The 18,558-nt window shown below is 36.6% G+C and overlaps 1 protein-coding gene across 1 annotated transcript; it reads right to left on the bottom strand.

The window, feature by feature from the left end:
* Positions 1-5,803: 5,803 nt before the first annotated feature.
* LOC101955405 (steroid transmembrane transporter SLC22A24) lies at positions 5,804-12,141 on the bottom strand. Its single transcript, XM_078044862.1, is given in 8 exon segments — positions 5,804-5,901; positions 5,992-6,132; positions 6,135-6,184; positions 6,277-6,435; positions 10,292-10,395; positions 11,262-11,446; positions 11,449-11,560; positions 11,562-12,141. Coding segments are annotated over 8 exon segments (972 nt in total). The 5' UTR covers positions 11,685-12,141.
* Between the last annotated feature and the right edge of the window lie 6,417 nt (positions 12,142-18,558).

The following is an 18,558-nucleotide window of genomic DNA, read 5'->3' as shown; positions in this document are numbered from 1 at the left end:
TTTTAGGCAGTGATCTTAAATTACCATAAATTATTTTGGAACATAATGTTCCACAGTAAGATTGTTTATTTTATCTCTGTTTTTATTCTTTTTATAAATGTAGACATCTACTTTTATAAAATTTCTTCTTAGCAATACCTCTGTACATGTCCCAGAGATTTTTTTAAAAAAATATTTATTTTTAGGTGTAGGTGGACACAACACAATGCCTTTATTTTTTTATGTGGTGCTGAGGATTGAACCCAAGTCCCGTCTGTGCTAGGTGAGTGTTCTACCGCTGAGCCACCATCCGAGCCCCACCAGAGATTTTTTAATGTTGTATCACTATTCTTGTTTGTTCTAGGAATTTTTAAAGTTTCTCCTCTCATTTTGTCTATGACCCATTCCTTTTAAAAGTAGAATTGTTTATTCTCCATGTGTTTATGTGATCTGTATATTTTTCTTGTTGTTTATTTCTAATTTAATTCTATTATGATCTGATAAGATGTAAGAAATATACTGATTATTTGGGTTTGCCAAGACTTGCTTTATGACTTAAAGTTTGGTTTATTTTGGAGAAGGTTCTGTGAGTTATTGAGAAGAATGAGAATTCAACTGTTATTGGATGAAATAGCCTATAACTGTCTGTTACATGCATTTTATTTATGGTAATATTTAGGTAGGAATACTGCTGTTTTTTTCTGTGACCAAACACCTGACTATAACAATTTAGAGGAGAAAAAATTTATTTAGTCTCATGATTTCAGAGGTTCAGTCAGCTGTCTCCATTGCTCTGGGCCCAAGATGAGGCAGAAGAATGGCATGGCAGTGGAATATTGCCTACCTCATCATAATCAGAAAGCACAGAGAAAGAAAGAGGGGCCATGGGGACAAAATATAATCTGCAAGGTCACACCCTCTGAGATCTACTTTATCCAGTCATGCCCCATCTGCCTGTAGTTACCACCCAGTTAGTCCAATCACATTATTAATTATCAATTTAGCTGGATATGGTGACATATATCTGTAATCCTACAACTTGGGAGACTGAGGCAAGAGGATGGAGAGTTCAAAGCCAGCTTCAGCAAAAGAGAGGTGCTAAGCAACTCAGTGAGACCCTGTCTCTAAATAAAATACAAAAAAGGCCTGGAATGTGACTCAGTGGTCGAGTGCCCCTGAATTCAATTCATCAAGTGAATTAATCCAATTATTGGGTTACAGCTCTCATAATTAAATCATTCTGCCTCTGAACATTAACACAGGAGGGTTTGGGGACACCTCATCCTCAAGCCATAACATTTCTATTGATTTTATATCTAGATGACCTATCTATCGGTGAGATGGATGTGTTGAAAATACCAGTATTATTGCAGTCAGGTCTTGCCCAGGGACTGTGTGGAGCTCAGCTCTTCTAGACTTAATGTCAAGAAGAGTTTGTTTTATGTAATTAGGTGCATCAACATTTATTTTGGGCATAAATATTGCTATTATTATATTTTTTCATTGGGTTGGTTCCTTTACAAGTATGTAGAAATCTTCCTTGTCTCTTCTGATTTTTGCATGAAATATCTTTGTAATACATGAGCATAGTGATTACTATCTGTTTTTGGACTTTGATTGCATAGAATATCATTTTCCATCCTTCCACTATCAGCCCATGGCTGTCTTTGTCTATAAGATGAATCTTGCAAACAGCATATAGCTGGGTCTTGTTTTGTAATACATTCTGTTAATCTACATCTTTTAATTAAAATGAGACCATTGTGTTTAATATTTATGAAGAGGTGACTATTATTTTCTGCAATTTGATTTGTTTCACGTATTTCACTCAGTCTCAAATTTCATTTACTTAATTTCTCCCTAGCGAGTGTGATCCATTCAGGAGCTTTGTAGTTTGTGTGTGAGTTCTCTTGTGTATAGTATTTCCTTAAGCAATTTCTGTAGTGCTGGCTTAGGGATCATGAATTCTTTTATTTTATACTTATCTTGGATTTTTTTCTTTTTATTTCATTGTGAAAGAGTGGATATAGCAATCTTGACTGGAAATTATTTTATTTCAGGGTTTGGATTTTCTAATGCCAAGCCCTCCTGGATTTTAGAGTCTAAGCTGTCATAATTTATCCTTATTGGTTTACCTCTAAATGTGACTTTTCATTATTCTTTGGTAACTTTTAAAATTCTTTCCTTCATCTGTATTTTTAAAAATATTTTACTTATAATATGTCATGGAGAGATCTCTTCTGATCCCACCTATTTGGGGCTGTGCATGCCTACAATATCTGGATATTCATCTCATACCTAAAGTTTAAAAAATTTTCTGTTTTTATTTCGCCAAAGGTTATCAATGCTATTAGACTGAATGTATCCTCATTGAGTAATGGGCCTTAAATTTACTCTCATAATTATGTCCTAGAGTTCTTATATATTCTTATTGTCGTTTCATAGTTTTTCTTAAGTACTGTCTGAATGATCACCTTATCTCTAAGAGTTGAGATTATGCCTTCTGCATGCTCTAACATAATAAAAAGGCTTTCATTTCAACTGAATTTTTTATTCAACTTATTATGCCTGTTATTTCCAAGATTTTTTCTTGTTTTTTCCCAATATCTAACTTTTTGTTGAATTTCTCATTCATATTCTGTAATGCCTTCCTTAGCTCATTCAGTTTTCCTGACTTTTCTTGGAATTCAGTCTTCTTTTTAAAAGTTATTATTTTGATTTATTTATCCAGAATTTCATATATTTCAATATCTTTGGAGTCAATCCTAGGGAGTTATAAACCTTTGAGGGTTTCATTTTACCATAATTTTTCTGATTTCCTATTTTGAGACTTGTGCATCTGTTGAGATGGATTTTTCTTCCACTTTTATGTGAGGACATTTTTAGGGTACAAAATTTTCTTGGTGTAGTGTTTTTGGATACCAGGTTGTTATAAATAGTTGAATACATTTCCAAGTGTATTTCATAGTACAGTTTTCCTGCTAATTGTTTTGCAATGTATTTTATTGTACTTTGATAGCATATATTGTGTTGGAGCTTGAGAATTCCACTTTCTATGAGATCTCATAAAAGTGGGGTCCTTCTGGTAAGTCAGGCAATTGTGTTAAATATATTAGTGCATAAGGGGTATATCTTCTGTGATTTTTTTTCTAGACTTGCTAATTCTGTGTATATTAAAAGGGTCTGGGAGCAATCTATGTTAAAGCCCTTTATAGATATGGTGTCCACAGTTTTTGTGCTATTTCTCTCTGCTGTTTCTATAAATACAGATGTTCATGAGTGATCCATGAACCCTCCTAGTCATTCCTACTTGTGACCTGGTTGTCAGTTTGGGGTTTTTGTCTCCTATTGTTTGTGATATAGTGTTGCTGAAGTTTGAGTGGATTAGGTTGTATATAGATCAAGGTGTGCTGTCTCCTAGATGGATTGGGGGTGTATCTCAGCAGCATAATATCTACCCCATGAAGTTAAAGTGTTATACCAGATTTCTAGCATCTCACAGAAAAAGAAAAATATCAGCAGCAGCAGTAGCAAAAAGTATAGAGCACTAAAATACCCAGGTCCTAAATATAACATCTTCAATACTAATAGCCACAAAATCAGGAATGGTGGGGTCATAACTTAGCAACAGCAACAATGACAAACAGCTATGAGCTAGACATAGCACTAAAATTAAACACCAGGTGTCAACTATGACTTCCACAATAGTAATAACTGTGACAACATGAATGGTGGGGGCATAAATTATATAAAATAGTTTTAAATAACGGTAAAAATTCAATCCATTAAGAAAAAAATGGGAAAAAGGGCAAAGAAAGACTAAAATATTATAAAAAAGAAAGAAAGCAGAAGAGAGGTATAAAGTGATGGTCATAAAGAAGGAGGAAAAAATTTAAAAAATTAAAATTAAGTTGAGAGAAAGAGAAAGAAGGAGAGGGAGAGAAAGAAGAGAATTTTGAATATTAGAGGGAGAAGATAGGAGGGAGAACAGCAATAGCAAAAACTCACTAACCCCCCAAAACAAATTATAAAATAAAAATATGATAAAATATGAAATATGTATATACATACACATATATTCATACATATGTATGTATCCATATGAAGAACTCTGAAAATACAACTAGAAGAACACAAAAATTCTTAACAAAAATAAAAGAATTGTCTTCACTGTGGTGGTTGAAACTGGACAAGGATGGATATTTACTACTTATGCCAGACTGTCCTTCCTTCCATTTCTTCCAGGGGTATGAACCTCTTATAGCAAAGGTTGGGGGATTATTAAACCTTTCCTTCTTTTGTATTGATTGCTACACCTAGAACCAAATATGGAGTGGCCTGACTCAAAGTTAGTTGAAATGACTCTTAGTTTCTTGCTCATCAGTACAAGGTAGGTTGGAAAGAGAAATATCACTTGACTAGGAGAGGGATGATGCAAATTTCTAAATGGAAAGTTTCCACAGTTTGGATCTATCCATGATTGGAACTTTTTCATATTCTGGAGAGATAAGATCAACAAACCCATAGGGCCAGGCAGATGCCAGTTTCTTCTGGTTGTCCCAATCCCAGACACTTCTTGACAATTTTACTCATAGGGTAACCAACTTCCCTCGGTGGAGGGGGCACAACAGGTCATAGCACACTCCACCACCTAGGACTATGGCCTTACAAGACTCAATCCTTGAATATAATCATGCCTGCCTGTTTGTTTCCTGAATCTCTTCAGCTGATTGAGTGAGCATCACACTCCAAGGGAAAGTAAGTTGCCATCCCCGCTGTATCTTTGAGCTGATTCTCCTAGATAAAATCTTCTGTGTGCCTGTTTCAATGGCATGCATTCTAGGCCATATGGTAGATGCCAGCCAGGATGCTGTGTCAATCTTTTCTATTGGTTCCTGTAGCAAAGGTGTTCCCCACATCAAGTGTGACTTCCATGAGTTGGCTTCCCACTTTGGCTCTCTCCTCTCAACTTGAGAAATACAGAGACAGAGCACTTTTCAATCATCAACTCCAAGTATAGATCCAGAATAAGCTAAGTTCAGACTTCCTTTCTATTCTATTGGTGTCTCCATGACATTTTTTTCTGCTGCTTCTTTCTTTATACCTCTCTCATCTTTGGTGACCCAGAGCTGTAGCCACCACTAGCTTGGCACTAAAGTACATTTTCATATCCTACATTTGAAACATCAGTATTTCTGGGCCTCTTTGTGTCTCTGACTGTTCAGTATTGAATTTTACTGAAATCCATTAAACATCTACCTCACTGAGAAGCATTATTATTCAGTTTTATTCAGCCATAAAGAAGAATGAAATTATGTTATTTGCAGGTAAATGGGTTGACTTGGTCAGCATAATGCAAGTGAAATAAGCCAGACTCAGAAAGTCAAAGACTGAATATTTTCTTTCATATGTGGAAGGTAGAGAGAAAAAAGGAATAAAATAGAAGGAGCTCATGAAAATAGAAGGGTGAACAGTAAAGCAGAGGATGGTAGAGAAAGGTGGGGGAGGAAAGGATGCCAAGGAGTTACTGGATATTGAAATTAACTGAATTATGCTATGTGTATGTATGAACAAACCACAATGAATCCCACTTTTATATATAATCATAGTGCACTAATTAAGAAAGTAACATGTATAAGAGAGACCAGACGAGTAGAGGAGGATATTAGGAGGGTGGGGAAAGAGGAGATACTGGGAAATGAAATTTCACAAATTATGTTATGTGCATTTTTGAGTATGTCACAATGATCCTCACTCTTATATATTATTATTCTGCACTCATGAAAGTATGATAACATTTTTGATTTTTTCTATTACAATTATTTCATGATAATTTTGTGCCTAGTATGCAAAAATGGTGACTGCAAATTGCCAATCTCCATTCAGACTTCCTTTCTATTTCATTTCTTGCATCTTGAATGGCAAAATGGGTGTTAATGGGGTTAGGACCAGTATTGGGACCATATAGATACCCAGTGACACCACCCTTATGTTCTCATGTTGGCTTCCCTTGGATAGAATGTGGAGACTCTTCATACCTGGAGGGCAAGAGGAGGACAAGCAAGGGTATAGACACAGCCAGGTGTAGTGTGTACCACTTTTGAATGGCAAAAGCCAGTCCTCCAAGGAAGATTTGCCCAATATTGTAGGAGACATCATCAGGACTATTCTCACAGACTTCCTTTGGGATGTTGTCCATCTGACACTGGAAGAAAACATGTACATAATTGATATTTCAGCAAAGGGTAATTTCAGTCAATTCAGACATGGAGAAAATGAAAGTCTCAAATTATTGACTTACTGAGACAAAAAGAATGTATCATAATAGTCGTGACACTCAACCCAGCCCAGAAGCGTAATATGCAGTAAATGAGGAAGGTGGGGGCGAAAGCTGCTGCGGTGTCAACGATGCCCAGCTGGAGTAAGCACCACAGGTAGACCACCTTCCACCCAAACCTAAGAAAGATCAGAACAGGTTAGCTTATTTCAGAACAAAAATAATATGTGGAAAACAAGAAAAGATAAAATAACTTGAGATTTAGGGTAAAATGTTTAATAAGTAGGACATTGTACTGTGGTCTAGCGGAATCATAATACTAGTCAACAACAAAAATCACAGACGTAAGCATCCCTGCTAATCTGAGAGTGATGCCATAATGCACAGCAAAGCACATGGCATAAGAGGACTTTGAAGCCATGTGGACATGATGAAACAATCATTGGAAAAATGAGAAATGAAAATCCAATAAGTACAATAAATAAATTCTCAAAATAAATCAGGTAGAGTACAGGTCCTTTTTAGGGAGATACTCTCATGATGGCTACATGACTTTATACTCTTGCCCAAAGCCATGTAACACAAAGATTGTGTTCTGTTGTAAACTATGGACTTTAGTCAATACCATATAAATATCGGTCTATCAGTTATGATGAACATATTACGCTAATGTAAGATTTTAATATTATGTGGGTTGTTTGTGGGAGGGTGTATTGGGGACTGTCTGTACTTTGGACTCAATATTTCTGTAAACTTAAAACTGACGTAAAAAATTAAAGCTTATTGCCAGGCATGGTGGTTCATATCTGTAATTATAATGACTCAGGAGGTTGAGATTCAAGGTCAGCCTCAACTTAGCAAGATCCTGTCTCAAAACAACATTTTTTTAACAGGATGGAATTCTTAGTGGTGGACTGCCCATGGGTTCAATTCTTAACACCACAAAAATCTTATACATCTAAAACATTCCCCAAATCCAACTACATCTTTCTGTCTCCATGGTCTCCCTTAATTAGCACTCTTATCATCTTTCTTCTGGACTATTTCAATCGCCTTCCGGATGGTCTTGTTACTACTCAGTGGAGAAATAGGCATTTAAAAGGCAAAGTTATAAAATCCCTCTTAAAATTAACGGTTGGAACATGCAACAAGAGTAACTTGAGGAGGGGGCCTGGGGTTGTAGCTCAGTGGTAGAGTGCTTGCCTTGCATGTGTGAGGTCCTGGGTTCGATCCTCAGCACCACATAAATAAATAAAAAAATAAAGATATTGTGTCCATCTACAACTAAAAAAATAAAAAAGAGTAACTTGGGTGGAGACATCACTAAATAGGGAGTCATGGAAGAGAGTTTTCAGGAAGTAAACATTTGAATCTGAGTACTTAGAAGTTGGGTTGAACAGTGTACAGGGAAATGCATTCTAGGCAGAAAGAACAGCAAATATAAATGTCATGTGGCAGAATCCAGCTAGATGTTCTGAAGACTAGCAGAGAATGGAGAAGGGGGTAGGCAAGATGAGGAAGAGAGGCAGGGGCCAAATCTCAGACTGGCAAGACTTGAGAGGAAACTCAGGGTTTTATTCTATGTGTGATAGAATACCACTGGGTGTTACCTGGGGAAGAACAATTTTAAGCCTGAGAAGACACAGGTCAACATAGGGTATGGATGGAATGTGTTATCAACAACAGTCAAATGCTAGCTGCAAATGTGAGCTACAAATGCTCTAAAGTGTTCTAAGAAACTGGGTGGTTATTTGTCAAAAATGCAGAGGTCCCTTCATTTGATATGGGGGTTGAACTTCATAACATCTGACTACTAAGAAGCAGGGGGAGGTGAGGGTGAGTAGAAGGAAGTTGGATAATGGCACCAAAGCACAAGTGGATGGCAGTAATAAATTCTAATGTTCTACAGCAAAGCAGGTGACTATAGTTCACAATAATCTATAGTGTATTTTATGAATCACTAGAAGAGAGGAGCTTGAACACTGCAAACCAAAATAATCATAAGGAGACGGAAATGTTCATTACCCGAATTTTATCAGTATATATTATATATATAATGAAATATCACACTGTACTTCATAGTATAATTACTGCGTGTTTATAAATTTTTAAAAAATGTTCAAGGAGATGGAAATGTTAACCACACTGTCTTGATCATTACACACTGTATGTATTCAATGTATATAAATACATCAAATTTATGCCCTCCAGACATTTGTCAACTAAAATAATTAATACCAACTATGTTTCTTTACTGTCTTCTATCATTTCCTACTTTAGATCTGATAGGGCCATCTTACAAATCTCTGTCATGAGCATTGAAGTCAATCTTCTTACATCTGGTCTCCTGGCTGCTACTATTGCCTTCTATCAAATTATACTCATAATCCAGTAGTCACATCCCCACCATTGTTAAATATCTTATTAAGCATTTCTTTGAGCTTTACATAATACACAAATATGCAGATCTCAAATGTTTACAAGTTTAATTATTTTCACAAAACCACTGTACTTATGTGACCAGTCTTCAATCAATATAACATCACTCTCATGAAGAAGCTCCATGACTCTCTCCTGGACACCATTCCAACCCAAAATATGTAATATCATAAAACTTAACACCATATATTAATATGTATGCTTTGATCTTTATAAAAATTGAAATCATGTATTATGTAGTTCTGTGTCATGTAATGGTTCCCCTGTTATTTTTTTAATATTTTGTTTCAGGTATAGTTGGACACAATACCTTTATTTTATTTTTATGTGGTGCTGCGGATCAAACCCAGCACCCCACATGTGCCAGGCAAGCGCTCTATTGCGGAGCCACAACCCCAGCCCTCCCCTGTGTTATTACATGTGACAATAGTTTGTTCTTTCCCATGGCTCAATAGAAATTTATATGAATTTTATTCTACTGTTTATGGATATTAACTTGAATCTATGCTCAAAGAAAACTTAATTATTCATGTTTCATTCAACTATTTTGTTAATTCATTCTGCAATACAAATTGGTAGCACAGAGGCCTAAAAAATGGGGGAAAATAAATTCTTTGACCCAGAAATTTATATAGGCAACAATTAACTATTGTATGCTCAAAGTCACAATGTTAAACTAAGACTACTAGGTGGCTTTGAACATCTGCATTACCATCTGCGATCTTGTGGGAGACATGCTTGGGTGGGAGACATGCTTGTGTGAGAGCCATGGTTGATTGCCTTCTCTAAAATCTCTGCCAGGAAGCTAGAAGCCAAAAACTTCTCACATCCACATTACATCCTCCTAAGTTCTTAATAATTATTACCTTTTCTGGTCACAGACATTACGTATTAAAGTCATTTCACAAGGACCAGCATTCAGGTTAAAGTTCCAGTGATTTACTATCCCATTAGGCCCACGGTGCTACTCAACCCTCAGATTTTATAATAGTGATTACCCTCTGTATGTGTGCCTACAATGCATGTATGAAATGATGACCAGTATAAAAATATCTATTCTCATTTATGTTACAGGGTCTAGGTGGTTTAGAATATTGCCAAGAACAGGAACATACTTGTAAACATGCAAATACCTTCTCCCTCAACTCTCCTTTCTCTCCCTTTGTTGAACTAACTATTACTCATACACCTCACATTCTGGATTTTCTCTGCAAATTTTCCCTGAAACTGATATGATTGACATTGCCTTTCCTGTCTTTCTTAATGCAGCAAAATGAGTTTTTCACAACAAATTGTAGCATCTGATTTATGTACCAAGCACTAATATTTGATTGTAGTTTCCTGAAGTCAGAAAGTGAGGCCACTACACAGTTCAATGCAAACACACAGAGCTCAAGTAAGATTTCTTTTCTTTTATTTATTTTTTTAGTTGTAGATGGACATGATACCTTGATTTTATTTTTATGTGGTGCTGAGGATGCAAGGAAGTGCTCTACCACTGAGCTATAACTCCAGCCCAAGATTTATTAAATAAAGGAATAAATACTTACTGAAAACTTAATCTGACAAACAGTCCAAAAGAAAGTGAGGTGACACCTGTCTGAAAGAAGGCTATATATCAGACTTCCCAACAGTGACCCAGTCATAAACAGAGTTTGAACCATTGGTTTTAATGACTGGGATTCACAAACCAGGTCCCACTGGAAGAGAATCAAAAAAAGCACAGTGGAGTTTGAGGTTTTAAGCCTTTAAAAATCTTTGCACTCAGTGGAAAAGGAGCACAAATTCCCAGATATGATGTATGTGATCCTCTGCTTTGTGATCCTGCCCGATCTCCAGCTTCACCGACAGTCACTCTCCCCTGGTCGCCCTTCCTCCACTTATTTCAGCCCTTCAAGTGCACTTGCCTCTCTCTTGCCTCATAACTTTCCAATATTCTGCATTTTTTCTACATGTCTTTATTCATTTTTACCTTCAGGCCACCAACTCTCTTTATTCCATTAACTTATACACATTCTTTTGCTACTACAATTTAAAACATATAAAAACACATTTTTAAGAAATTTCAGATACCAAAAATTTGAAAGCTTATTTTTTTTCCTCATCATCTAAGTGACTTAGGGTCCTGCCTTTGACTTTTCTTAGCAGTCCATACTTCAACTACTACAATATCTCTCATCCTTGGCCACACATTGAATCACTTAAAGAACATCAAAAACACTAGTGTTTGGATCCTATGCCCAGAGATTCTGATTTATTTGCTCTCAGAGTCAGTTTTTCAGCACTGAGAACCACCGACTTAGTATAACATTTGATCACTTTTAAAATTATAGATCTTTCTCATTAGATTAAAGGATAATTATAGGTATATGTTTTGCTTGTTCAATTCATTAACTCCAATACTGTATGTTCTCAACAGCATTGTAGTGTAGATAAGCAATTGCTACCTGCATAAGAAAGGGAGAAAGTGTTGACTACAGCACACATCTGGGGACAAAATGTATAAAGCAAGTTCCTTCTTGCTATTAACACCAAATAAGCAGATGATTTAAATGAGGCTTCTTACCTCAGTTATGATGGTGGAGGGGAAGTAGCTTCTGTCATACACCCAGCCATCCACACAGGGCTCCGTGTCTGCCTCAGCTGTGTTGGTGACAGTTTCATTCAAGTGAAGGAGCTGCCACTGGGGATAGAGGAAGCGACGACACTTTTCTGGTTTTAGATTTGGATCTAGGGGAATGGAGATCCTCTAAGGGCATCTTGGCTGAGGATCCCAGTGTCATTACCAGAGACAATGTCATTGTCAAGACTCTGGACCCAGTAGCGATGATCAGGAATTGCTGCAGTGAAGTTCTCCAGTATAAAAATGAGGGTATGTTAGGAGGTTGGTAATACAAAAGAGAACTAGCTGAAAGATTTCGAATCTCCCCAGGCCTCTGGCTTGATCCAGGAGCTCATCAAAGGACATTGAGGCTGAACAGGAGATCATCTAGAGGAATCACTTTATGGAGGTAAATTCAGAAGGAGAAAATGCTTCCTTTCACCAAGACCTGTAATGTGTTGATCCTCATTCAACTTTCTCCTGATGGGCTGTGACTCACTGCTGCCTAATAATGGAAGGATTTCCTCAGAGTCTCCGGGTTTAGACTGACAGATAGTTTTGTAAGGGTCCAGCGTAACGTCGGAGTAAGAGACCACAAGAGACTGTCTTATGCAAAAGCAGAAGGGTGGGTTTATTTGGAGACCAGCATGCTGGGACCCGAGCTCTCTATAGCAAAGAGAGATAGAGCCCTGAGAACCGCTTGAGCAGAGCTTATATACTTTCCCTGGAGAGGGCAGGGAGAGAAGTTACATTTTGTAGTTTGGCAGTTGGAGACAGCTCTTTTTGGGAACAAGATTAGCAGACAGTCCATAGTTGGGGACAGCACATTCTGGGAACAAGATTAGCAAACAATTCTTAAGATTTCAACAGTGTTTTGTTAAGCATATAGAGAAACGGAGTGACAAGTACTTATTTTATTAACCTTTCAGTTTCAATAAAGTTACAGAAATATTTGGCAAAGAGACTTATACTTACTGACAACTGAACCTGCTTAAAAGATACTCTTTGAATGATTCTGATCTTTGAGCTTTCTGAGAAGTCAACAGTGGACTTGTAGTGGGTGTAATCTCCTTATGACCCTAAATATACCTTTCCATGATCTGTCCTTTTCATAAAAGGAATGTTGGAATCTCAAAAGTAAAAAGCTTTATGATATCACTGTGTAAAGAACAGATCATGGCTTTTTATTGGTTAGGACTGAATTTTCACTGAAAGTTACTAAAAAATATTCTTGGTTAAAATAAAGGAAAGTAGAATATTGAATATAAATGCTGACTGTTGGTATCTTGAATTTTGCTTAAATTTAAATAGTGACATGATTTTAAAATTTTTGAAATAGGATAATAAGAATAAGGGACAGGGAAGAAGGAAACAGTACTTTTATGCCATAGTTTATTTAATCAGATTTATTGATTCATTCAAATAGCATTTTGGATTAACTTTTATATCTATATATTTGTATGCTTACTTATAAATTTGCAAACAAAATATGAGTTTGCAGTTGCAAGGTCTTCTGTTCCAGTTAATCGAGAGATGAATACATACGCAATCTCACAGAAAATGTTCAATGATTCCTTGGTAGATATCATGAGGACAGGGGAGTCATCCCTCTAGAATGAACTTTTGAACTTTTGAAGGAGGATTCCTGAGAAAATGAATTAAAAAGACAGTTTCCAAACAGGACAATAAGTGCATAATCACAGTAAAAAATTGTGACCTAACTGTGTACCTGCAAGATATTCAAAAGATGAAGAACATGCAGGGCAATAATGGGAGGAGATGGACTGATTGAATAAAACCAAAACAAGGAACCAGACAAAGTATCTGGAATTAAATCTGCAGACTAGAGCTTTTGTTCTTGAACTTGAAATCCATTATATGTGAAACACCTTAAAATGCAGATTTCTGTTCCAGGTTTCAGAGATTCTTTTAGGAAATGACTTTTTGAAAATTTAAATGAAATGTTCTTTAAGCAATACATAAGGGACATTAAAAATGTACATAATTTTGGGTACTATGTGATGTTTTAATACATGTATACATTGTGTAATATATTTATTTTTATTAGGTATTTGGGATTGAGTTTAGGGGCACTTGACAACTGAGCCACATCCCCAGGCTTATTTTTGTGTTTTATTTAGAGACAGGGTCTCACTGATTGCTTCATGTCTTCCTGTTGCTGAGGCTGGCTTTGAACTCGTGATCCTCCTACCTCAGGCTCCAAGCCACTGGGATTACAAGCATGTGCCACCAGGCCTGGCTACATTGTGTAATATATATATTACGTCAAACATCTATTTCCTTAAGCTTTTATGATTTCTTTCATTGTAAAAACTATTAAAATTCTTTCTTCTTTTAAAAATATACAGTAGTATTGTGATCTAGAGTCTCCCTACTGTATAATGGCACACTAGAAATTCTTGCTTCTTTTTTTTTGTTTTTTGTTTTATTAATTTTTTAAATTTGTTTTAATTATTTATACATGACAGTACAATGACTTTGATATATCATACATTTGAATCAGATGGGATATAATTTCTCATTTTTCTGAGTGTACAGTTTGCAGAATCATATTGGTTATGCATCACATATATACTCACAGTAATAATAATGTCTGTTTCATTCTACTATCTTTCCTATCCCCCCAACCCCTCCCCTCCCCTCCCATCACTTCTCTCTACCTAATCTAAGGTAACACTATTCTTGTTTTTTCCTTACATCTTCATACATGTATTTTGTATAACGATGAGGGTCTCCTTCCATCATCCATGCAATTCCCCTTCTTCCTCCCTTTCCCTCCCACCTCTCTTCCCTATCTAGAGGTAATATTCTTCCCATGCTCTTCCTCCCTACCCAATTTTGAGTCACCCCCCTTATATCAGAGAAAACATTAGACATTTGTTTTTTTTTTTGGGGATTGGCTAACTTCACTTAGCATAATCTGCTCTAATGCCATCCATTTCCCTGCAAATACCATGACCTTATTATTTTTTAGTGATGAGTAATATTCCATTGTGTATAAATGCCACATTTTTTTATCCATTTATACATTGAAGGGCATCTAGGTTGGCTCCACAGTCTAGCTATTGTGAATTGTGCTGCTATAAACATTGATGTGGCTAGAAATTCTTGCTTCTATTCTACTCTTGTGTTGCACCCATTGATCAGCCTTTGCCATCTGTCCTCTATATTCTCCCTATCTTTGGCAACAACTCTTATACTCTCAATTTTTAAGATTTTACATATGAATGATACGTAGTACTCTTCCTCTGTGCCTGGTTTATTTCATGTAACTTAATGACCTCTAGCTCTACCCATCTATGTTGTTGCAAATAATAGCATTTCATTCTTTTTTTTCATTCCACTAGCTTCTAGGCATTGAAAAAACTTAAAATGTTTTTATTAGTGCATTATAGTTATATGTACCAGTGGAGTTCATTTTGACACATTTATATATGCATGAAATCTATGTGGGTTTGTCTTTATGTCTTCTATTCTGTTCCATTGGTGTTTTAGTTAGCCTTTTTGTTGCTGTGACTAAAAGGTCTGACATGATCAATTTTACAAAAGGAAAATTTGTTTTGGGCTCACAGTTTTAGAGGTATCAATCCATGGACAGCATGATCTATTCCACAGGGCTCAGGGTGAGGCAGAACATCTTGGTAGAAGAGTGTGGTGGAGGGAAGCAGCTCACATGATAACCAGAAAGCAGAGAGAGACTCCACTTGCCAGATAGAAAATATATACCCCCATAGATGCCCCCAATAACCCACCTCCTCCAGCCACACCCTACCTGCTTTCAGTTCCTACTCAGTTTATCCCATCACGGGATTAATCCACTGATTGTATTAAGGCTCTCATAATTACTTCTCTGCTAAAGGTGCTTACATTTTCTCATACATGAGCTTTTGAGGGACACTAATATTTAAACCGTAATATTCCTTCCATGCCCCCCCCAAAGTTCATGCTCATCTCACTATGCAAAATACATTTAGTCTATTTCAGAGTCCCCATTGTTGCAAAACTACAAGATTGCCCAAAAGTTGAAGTCCAAACTTTGTTGAGACTCAGGGCAAGCTTGCATCATAAGCTCCTGTAAAAGTCAAAAGCTATTTATAAATATCCAACATATAAAAATACAGAGTTCAGGAAGACTGAAATGTAGCTGGGTGAACAAGTATAGTTCTATGTTTGGCATCCAGGGAACATGGCATGATGTGTTATGCTGATACCAAGACCCTCAAATAACTCTCAGACCACACATTGCCATTCCAATTAAGACTTTATTGCTGGCTGGTGGTGGATATTCTACTCTCTAAAAGTGAGATGGTTAGAGTGGCCCACCGCCTTCAGTTTGGCCTCATATTTAAGCCAAAAAAATCACAAAATGCATGTTAGGGGATTTAGCCAATGCAAGCAAGCCAAGTTACAGAAGCAGGAGATTGCAGTTAGGCAGCGGGATGCATAGCCAGTCAGAATAAGCCCAGTTACCCCTAGTTACAGAAATAGTTTTTCAGATCTTTCTGTTCTGCTTTCTGCTCCTGATTATCACAATAAATTTATTTTTTATTAGTTGTTCAAAACATTACAAAGCTCTTGACATATCATATTTCATACATTTGATTCAAGTGGATTATGAACTCCCATTTTTACCCTGTATACAGATTGCAGAATCACATCGGTTACACATCCACTTTTTTACCTACTGCCATACTAGTATATGTTGTATTCTGCTGCCCTTCCTATTCTCTACTATCCCCCCTCCCCTCCCCTCCCCTCCCCTCCCCTCCCCTCCCATCTTCTCTCTCTACCCCATCTACTATAATTCATTTCTCTCTCTTGTTTTTTCCCTTTCCCTTCACTTCCTCTTATATGTAATTTTGTATAACAATGAGGGTCTCCTTCCATTTTCATGCAATTTCCCTTCTCTCTCCCTTTCCGTCCCACCTCTCATTCCTGTTTAATGGTGATCCTTTTCTCATGCTCTTCCTCCCTGCTCTGTTCTTAGTTTCCCTCCTTATGTCAAAGAAGACATTTGGCATTTGTTTTTCAGGGATTGGCTGGCTTCACTTAGCATAATCTGCTCTAATGCCATCCATTTCCCTACAAATGCCATGATTTTGTCATTTTTTAGTGCTGAGTAATACTCCATTGTGTATAAATGCCACATTTTTTTTTATCCATTCATCTATTGAAGGGCATCTAGGTTGGTTCCACAGACTAGCTATTGTGAATTGTGCTGCTATGAACTGTATGTAGCTGTATCCCTATAATACGCTCTTTTAAGGTCTTTGGGGAATAGCCCAAGAAGGGGAATAGCTAGGTCAAATGGTGGTTCCATTTTTAGCTTTCTGAGGTATCTCCATACTGCTTTCTAAATTGGCCGCACCAATTTGCAGTCCCACCAGCAGTGTACAAGTGTACCCTTTTCTCCACATCCTCACCAGCACTTGTTATTGTTTGACTTCATAATGGCTGCCAGTCTTACTGGAGTGAGATGGTATCTTAGGGTGGTTTTGATTTGCATTTCTATGACTGCTAGAGATGGTGAGCATTTTTTTGTGTACTTGTTGATTGATTGTATGTTTTCCTCTGAGAAGTGTCTGTTCAGGTCCTTGGCCCTTTTGTTGATTGGGTTATTTATCTTATTGTTTAATTTTTTGAGTTCTTTGTATACTCTGGATATTAGGGTTCTATCTGAAGTGTGAGGAGTAAAAATTTGTTCCCAGGATGTAGGCTCCCTATTTACCTCTCTTATTGTTTCTCTTGCTGAGAAAAAACTTTTTAGTTTGAGTAAGTCCCATTTGTTGATCATTGTTTTTAATTCTTGTGCTATGGGTGTACTATTAAGGAATTTGGAGCCTGACCCCATGAGATGTAGATTAGAGCCAACTTTTTCTTCTATCAGACACAGAGTCTCTGATTTGATATCAAGCTCCTTGATCCATTTTGACTTAACTTTTGTGCATGGTGAGAGAAAGGGATTCAGATTCATTTTGTTGTATATGGATTTCCAGTTTTCCCAGCATCATTTGTTGAAGATGCTATTTTTTCTCCATTGCATGCTTTTAGCACCTTAGTCAAATATAAGATAGTTGTAATTTTGTGAATTGGTCTGTGTGTCCTCTATTCTGTACCATTGGTCCACCTGCCTGTTTTGGTACCAGTACCATGTTGTTTTTGTTACTATTGCTCTGTAGTACAGTTTGAAGTCTGGTATCCCTATACTGCCTGTGTCACTCTTCCTGCTTAGAATTCCTTTTGCTATTTTGGGTCTTTTATTTTTCCATATGAATTTCATGATTGCTTTATCTATTTCTACAAGAAATGCCATTGGGATTTTGATTGGCATTGCATTAAACCTATAGAGTACTTTTGGTAATATTGCCATTTTGATGATGTTAGTTCTGCCTATCCATGAACATGGTATATTTTTCCATCTTCTAAGATCTTCTTCTATTTCTCTCTTTAGGGTTCTGTAGTTTTAATTGTATAAATCTTTCACCTCTTTTGTTAGGTTGATTCCCAAGTATTTTATTTTTTTTGAGGATATTGTGAATGGAGTGTTTTTCCTCATTTCCACTTCAGAAATTTTGTCGCTGATATACAGGAATGCCTTTGATTTATGCGTGTTGATTTTATATCCTGCCACTTTGCTGAATTCATTTATTACTTCTAATAGTTTCTTTGTAGACCCTTTTGGGTCTTCTAGGTATAGAATCATATCATCCACAAATAGTGATAATTTAAGTTCTTCTTTTCCTATTTTTATGCCTTTAATTTCTTTCGTCTGTCTAATTGCCAGTATTTCGAGAACTATATTGAATAGAAGTGGTGATAGAGGGCATCCCTGCCTTGTTCCAGATTTTAGAGGGAATGCCTTCAATTTTTCTCCATTCAGAATGATGCTAGCCTGAGGCTTAGCATAGATAGGTTTTACAATGTTGAGGTAAGTTTCTGTTACCCCTAGTTTTTCTAGTGTTTTGAACATAAAGGGATGCTGTACTTTGTCGAATGCTCTTTCTGCATCTATCAAGATGATCATATGTTTCTTATCTTTAAGTCTATTGATGTGGTGAATAACATTTATTGATTTCCGTATATTGAACCATCCTTGCATCCCAGGGATGAATCCAACTTGATCATGGTGCACAATTTTTTTGATGTGTTTTTGTATTCGATTTGCCAGAATTTTATTGAGGATTTTTGCATCTAGGTTCATTAGATATTGGTCTGTAGTTTTCTTTCTTTGAAGGGTCTC

The sequence above is a fragment of the Ictidomys tridecemlineatus genome, chromosome 4 (assembly GCF_052094955.1).
Source record: "Ictidomys tridecemlineatus isolate mIctTri1 chromosome 4, mIctTri1.hap1, whole genome shotgun sequence".
Taxonomy (NCBI): Eukaryota; Metazoa; Chordata; class Mammalia; order Rodentia; family Sciuridae; genus Ictidomys; species Ictidomys tridecemlineatus.
This window is presented reverse-complemented; position numbering and strand designations above follow the sequence as displayed.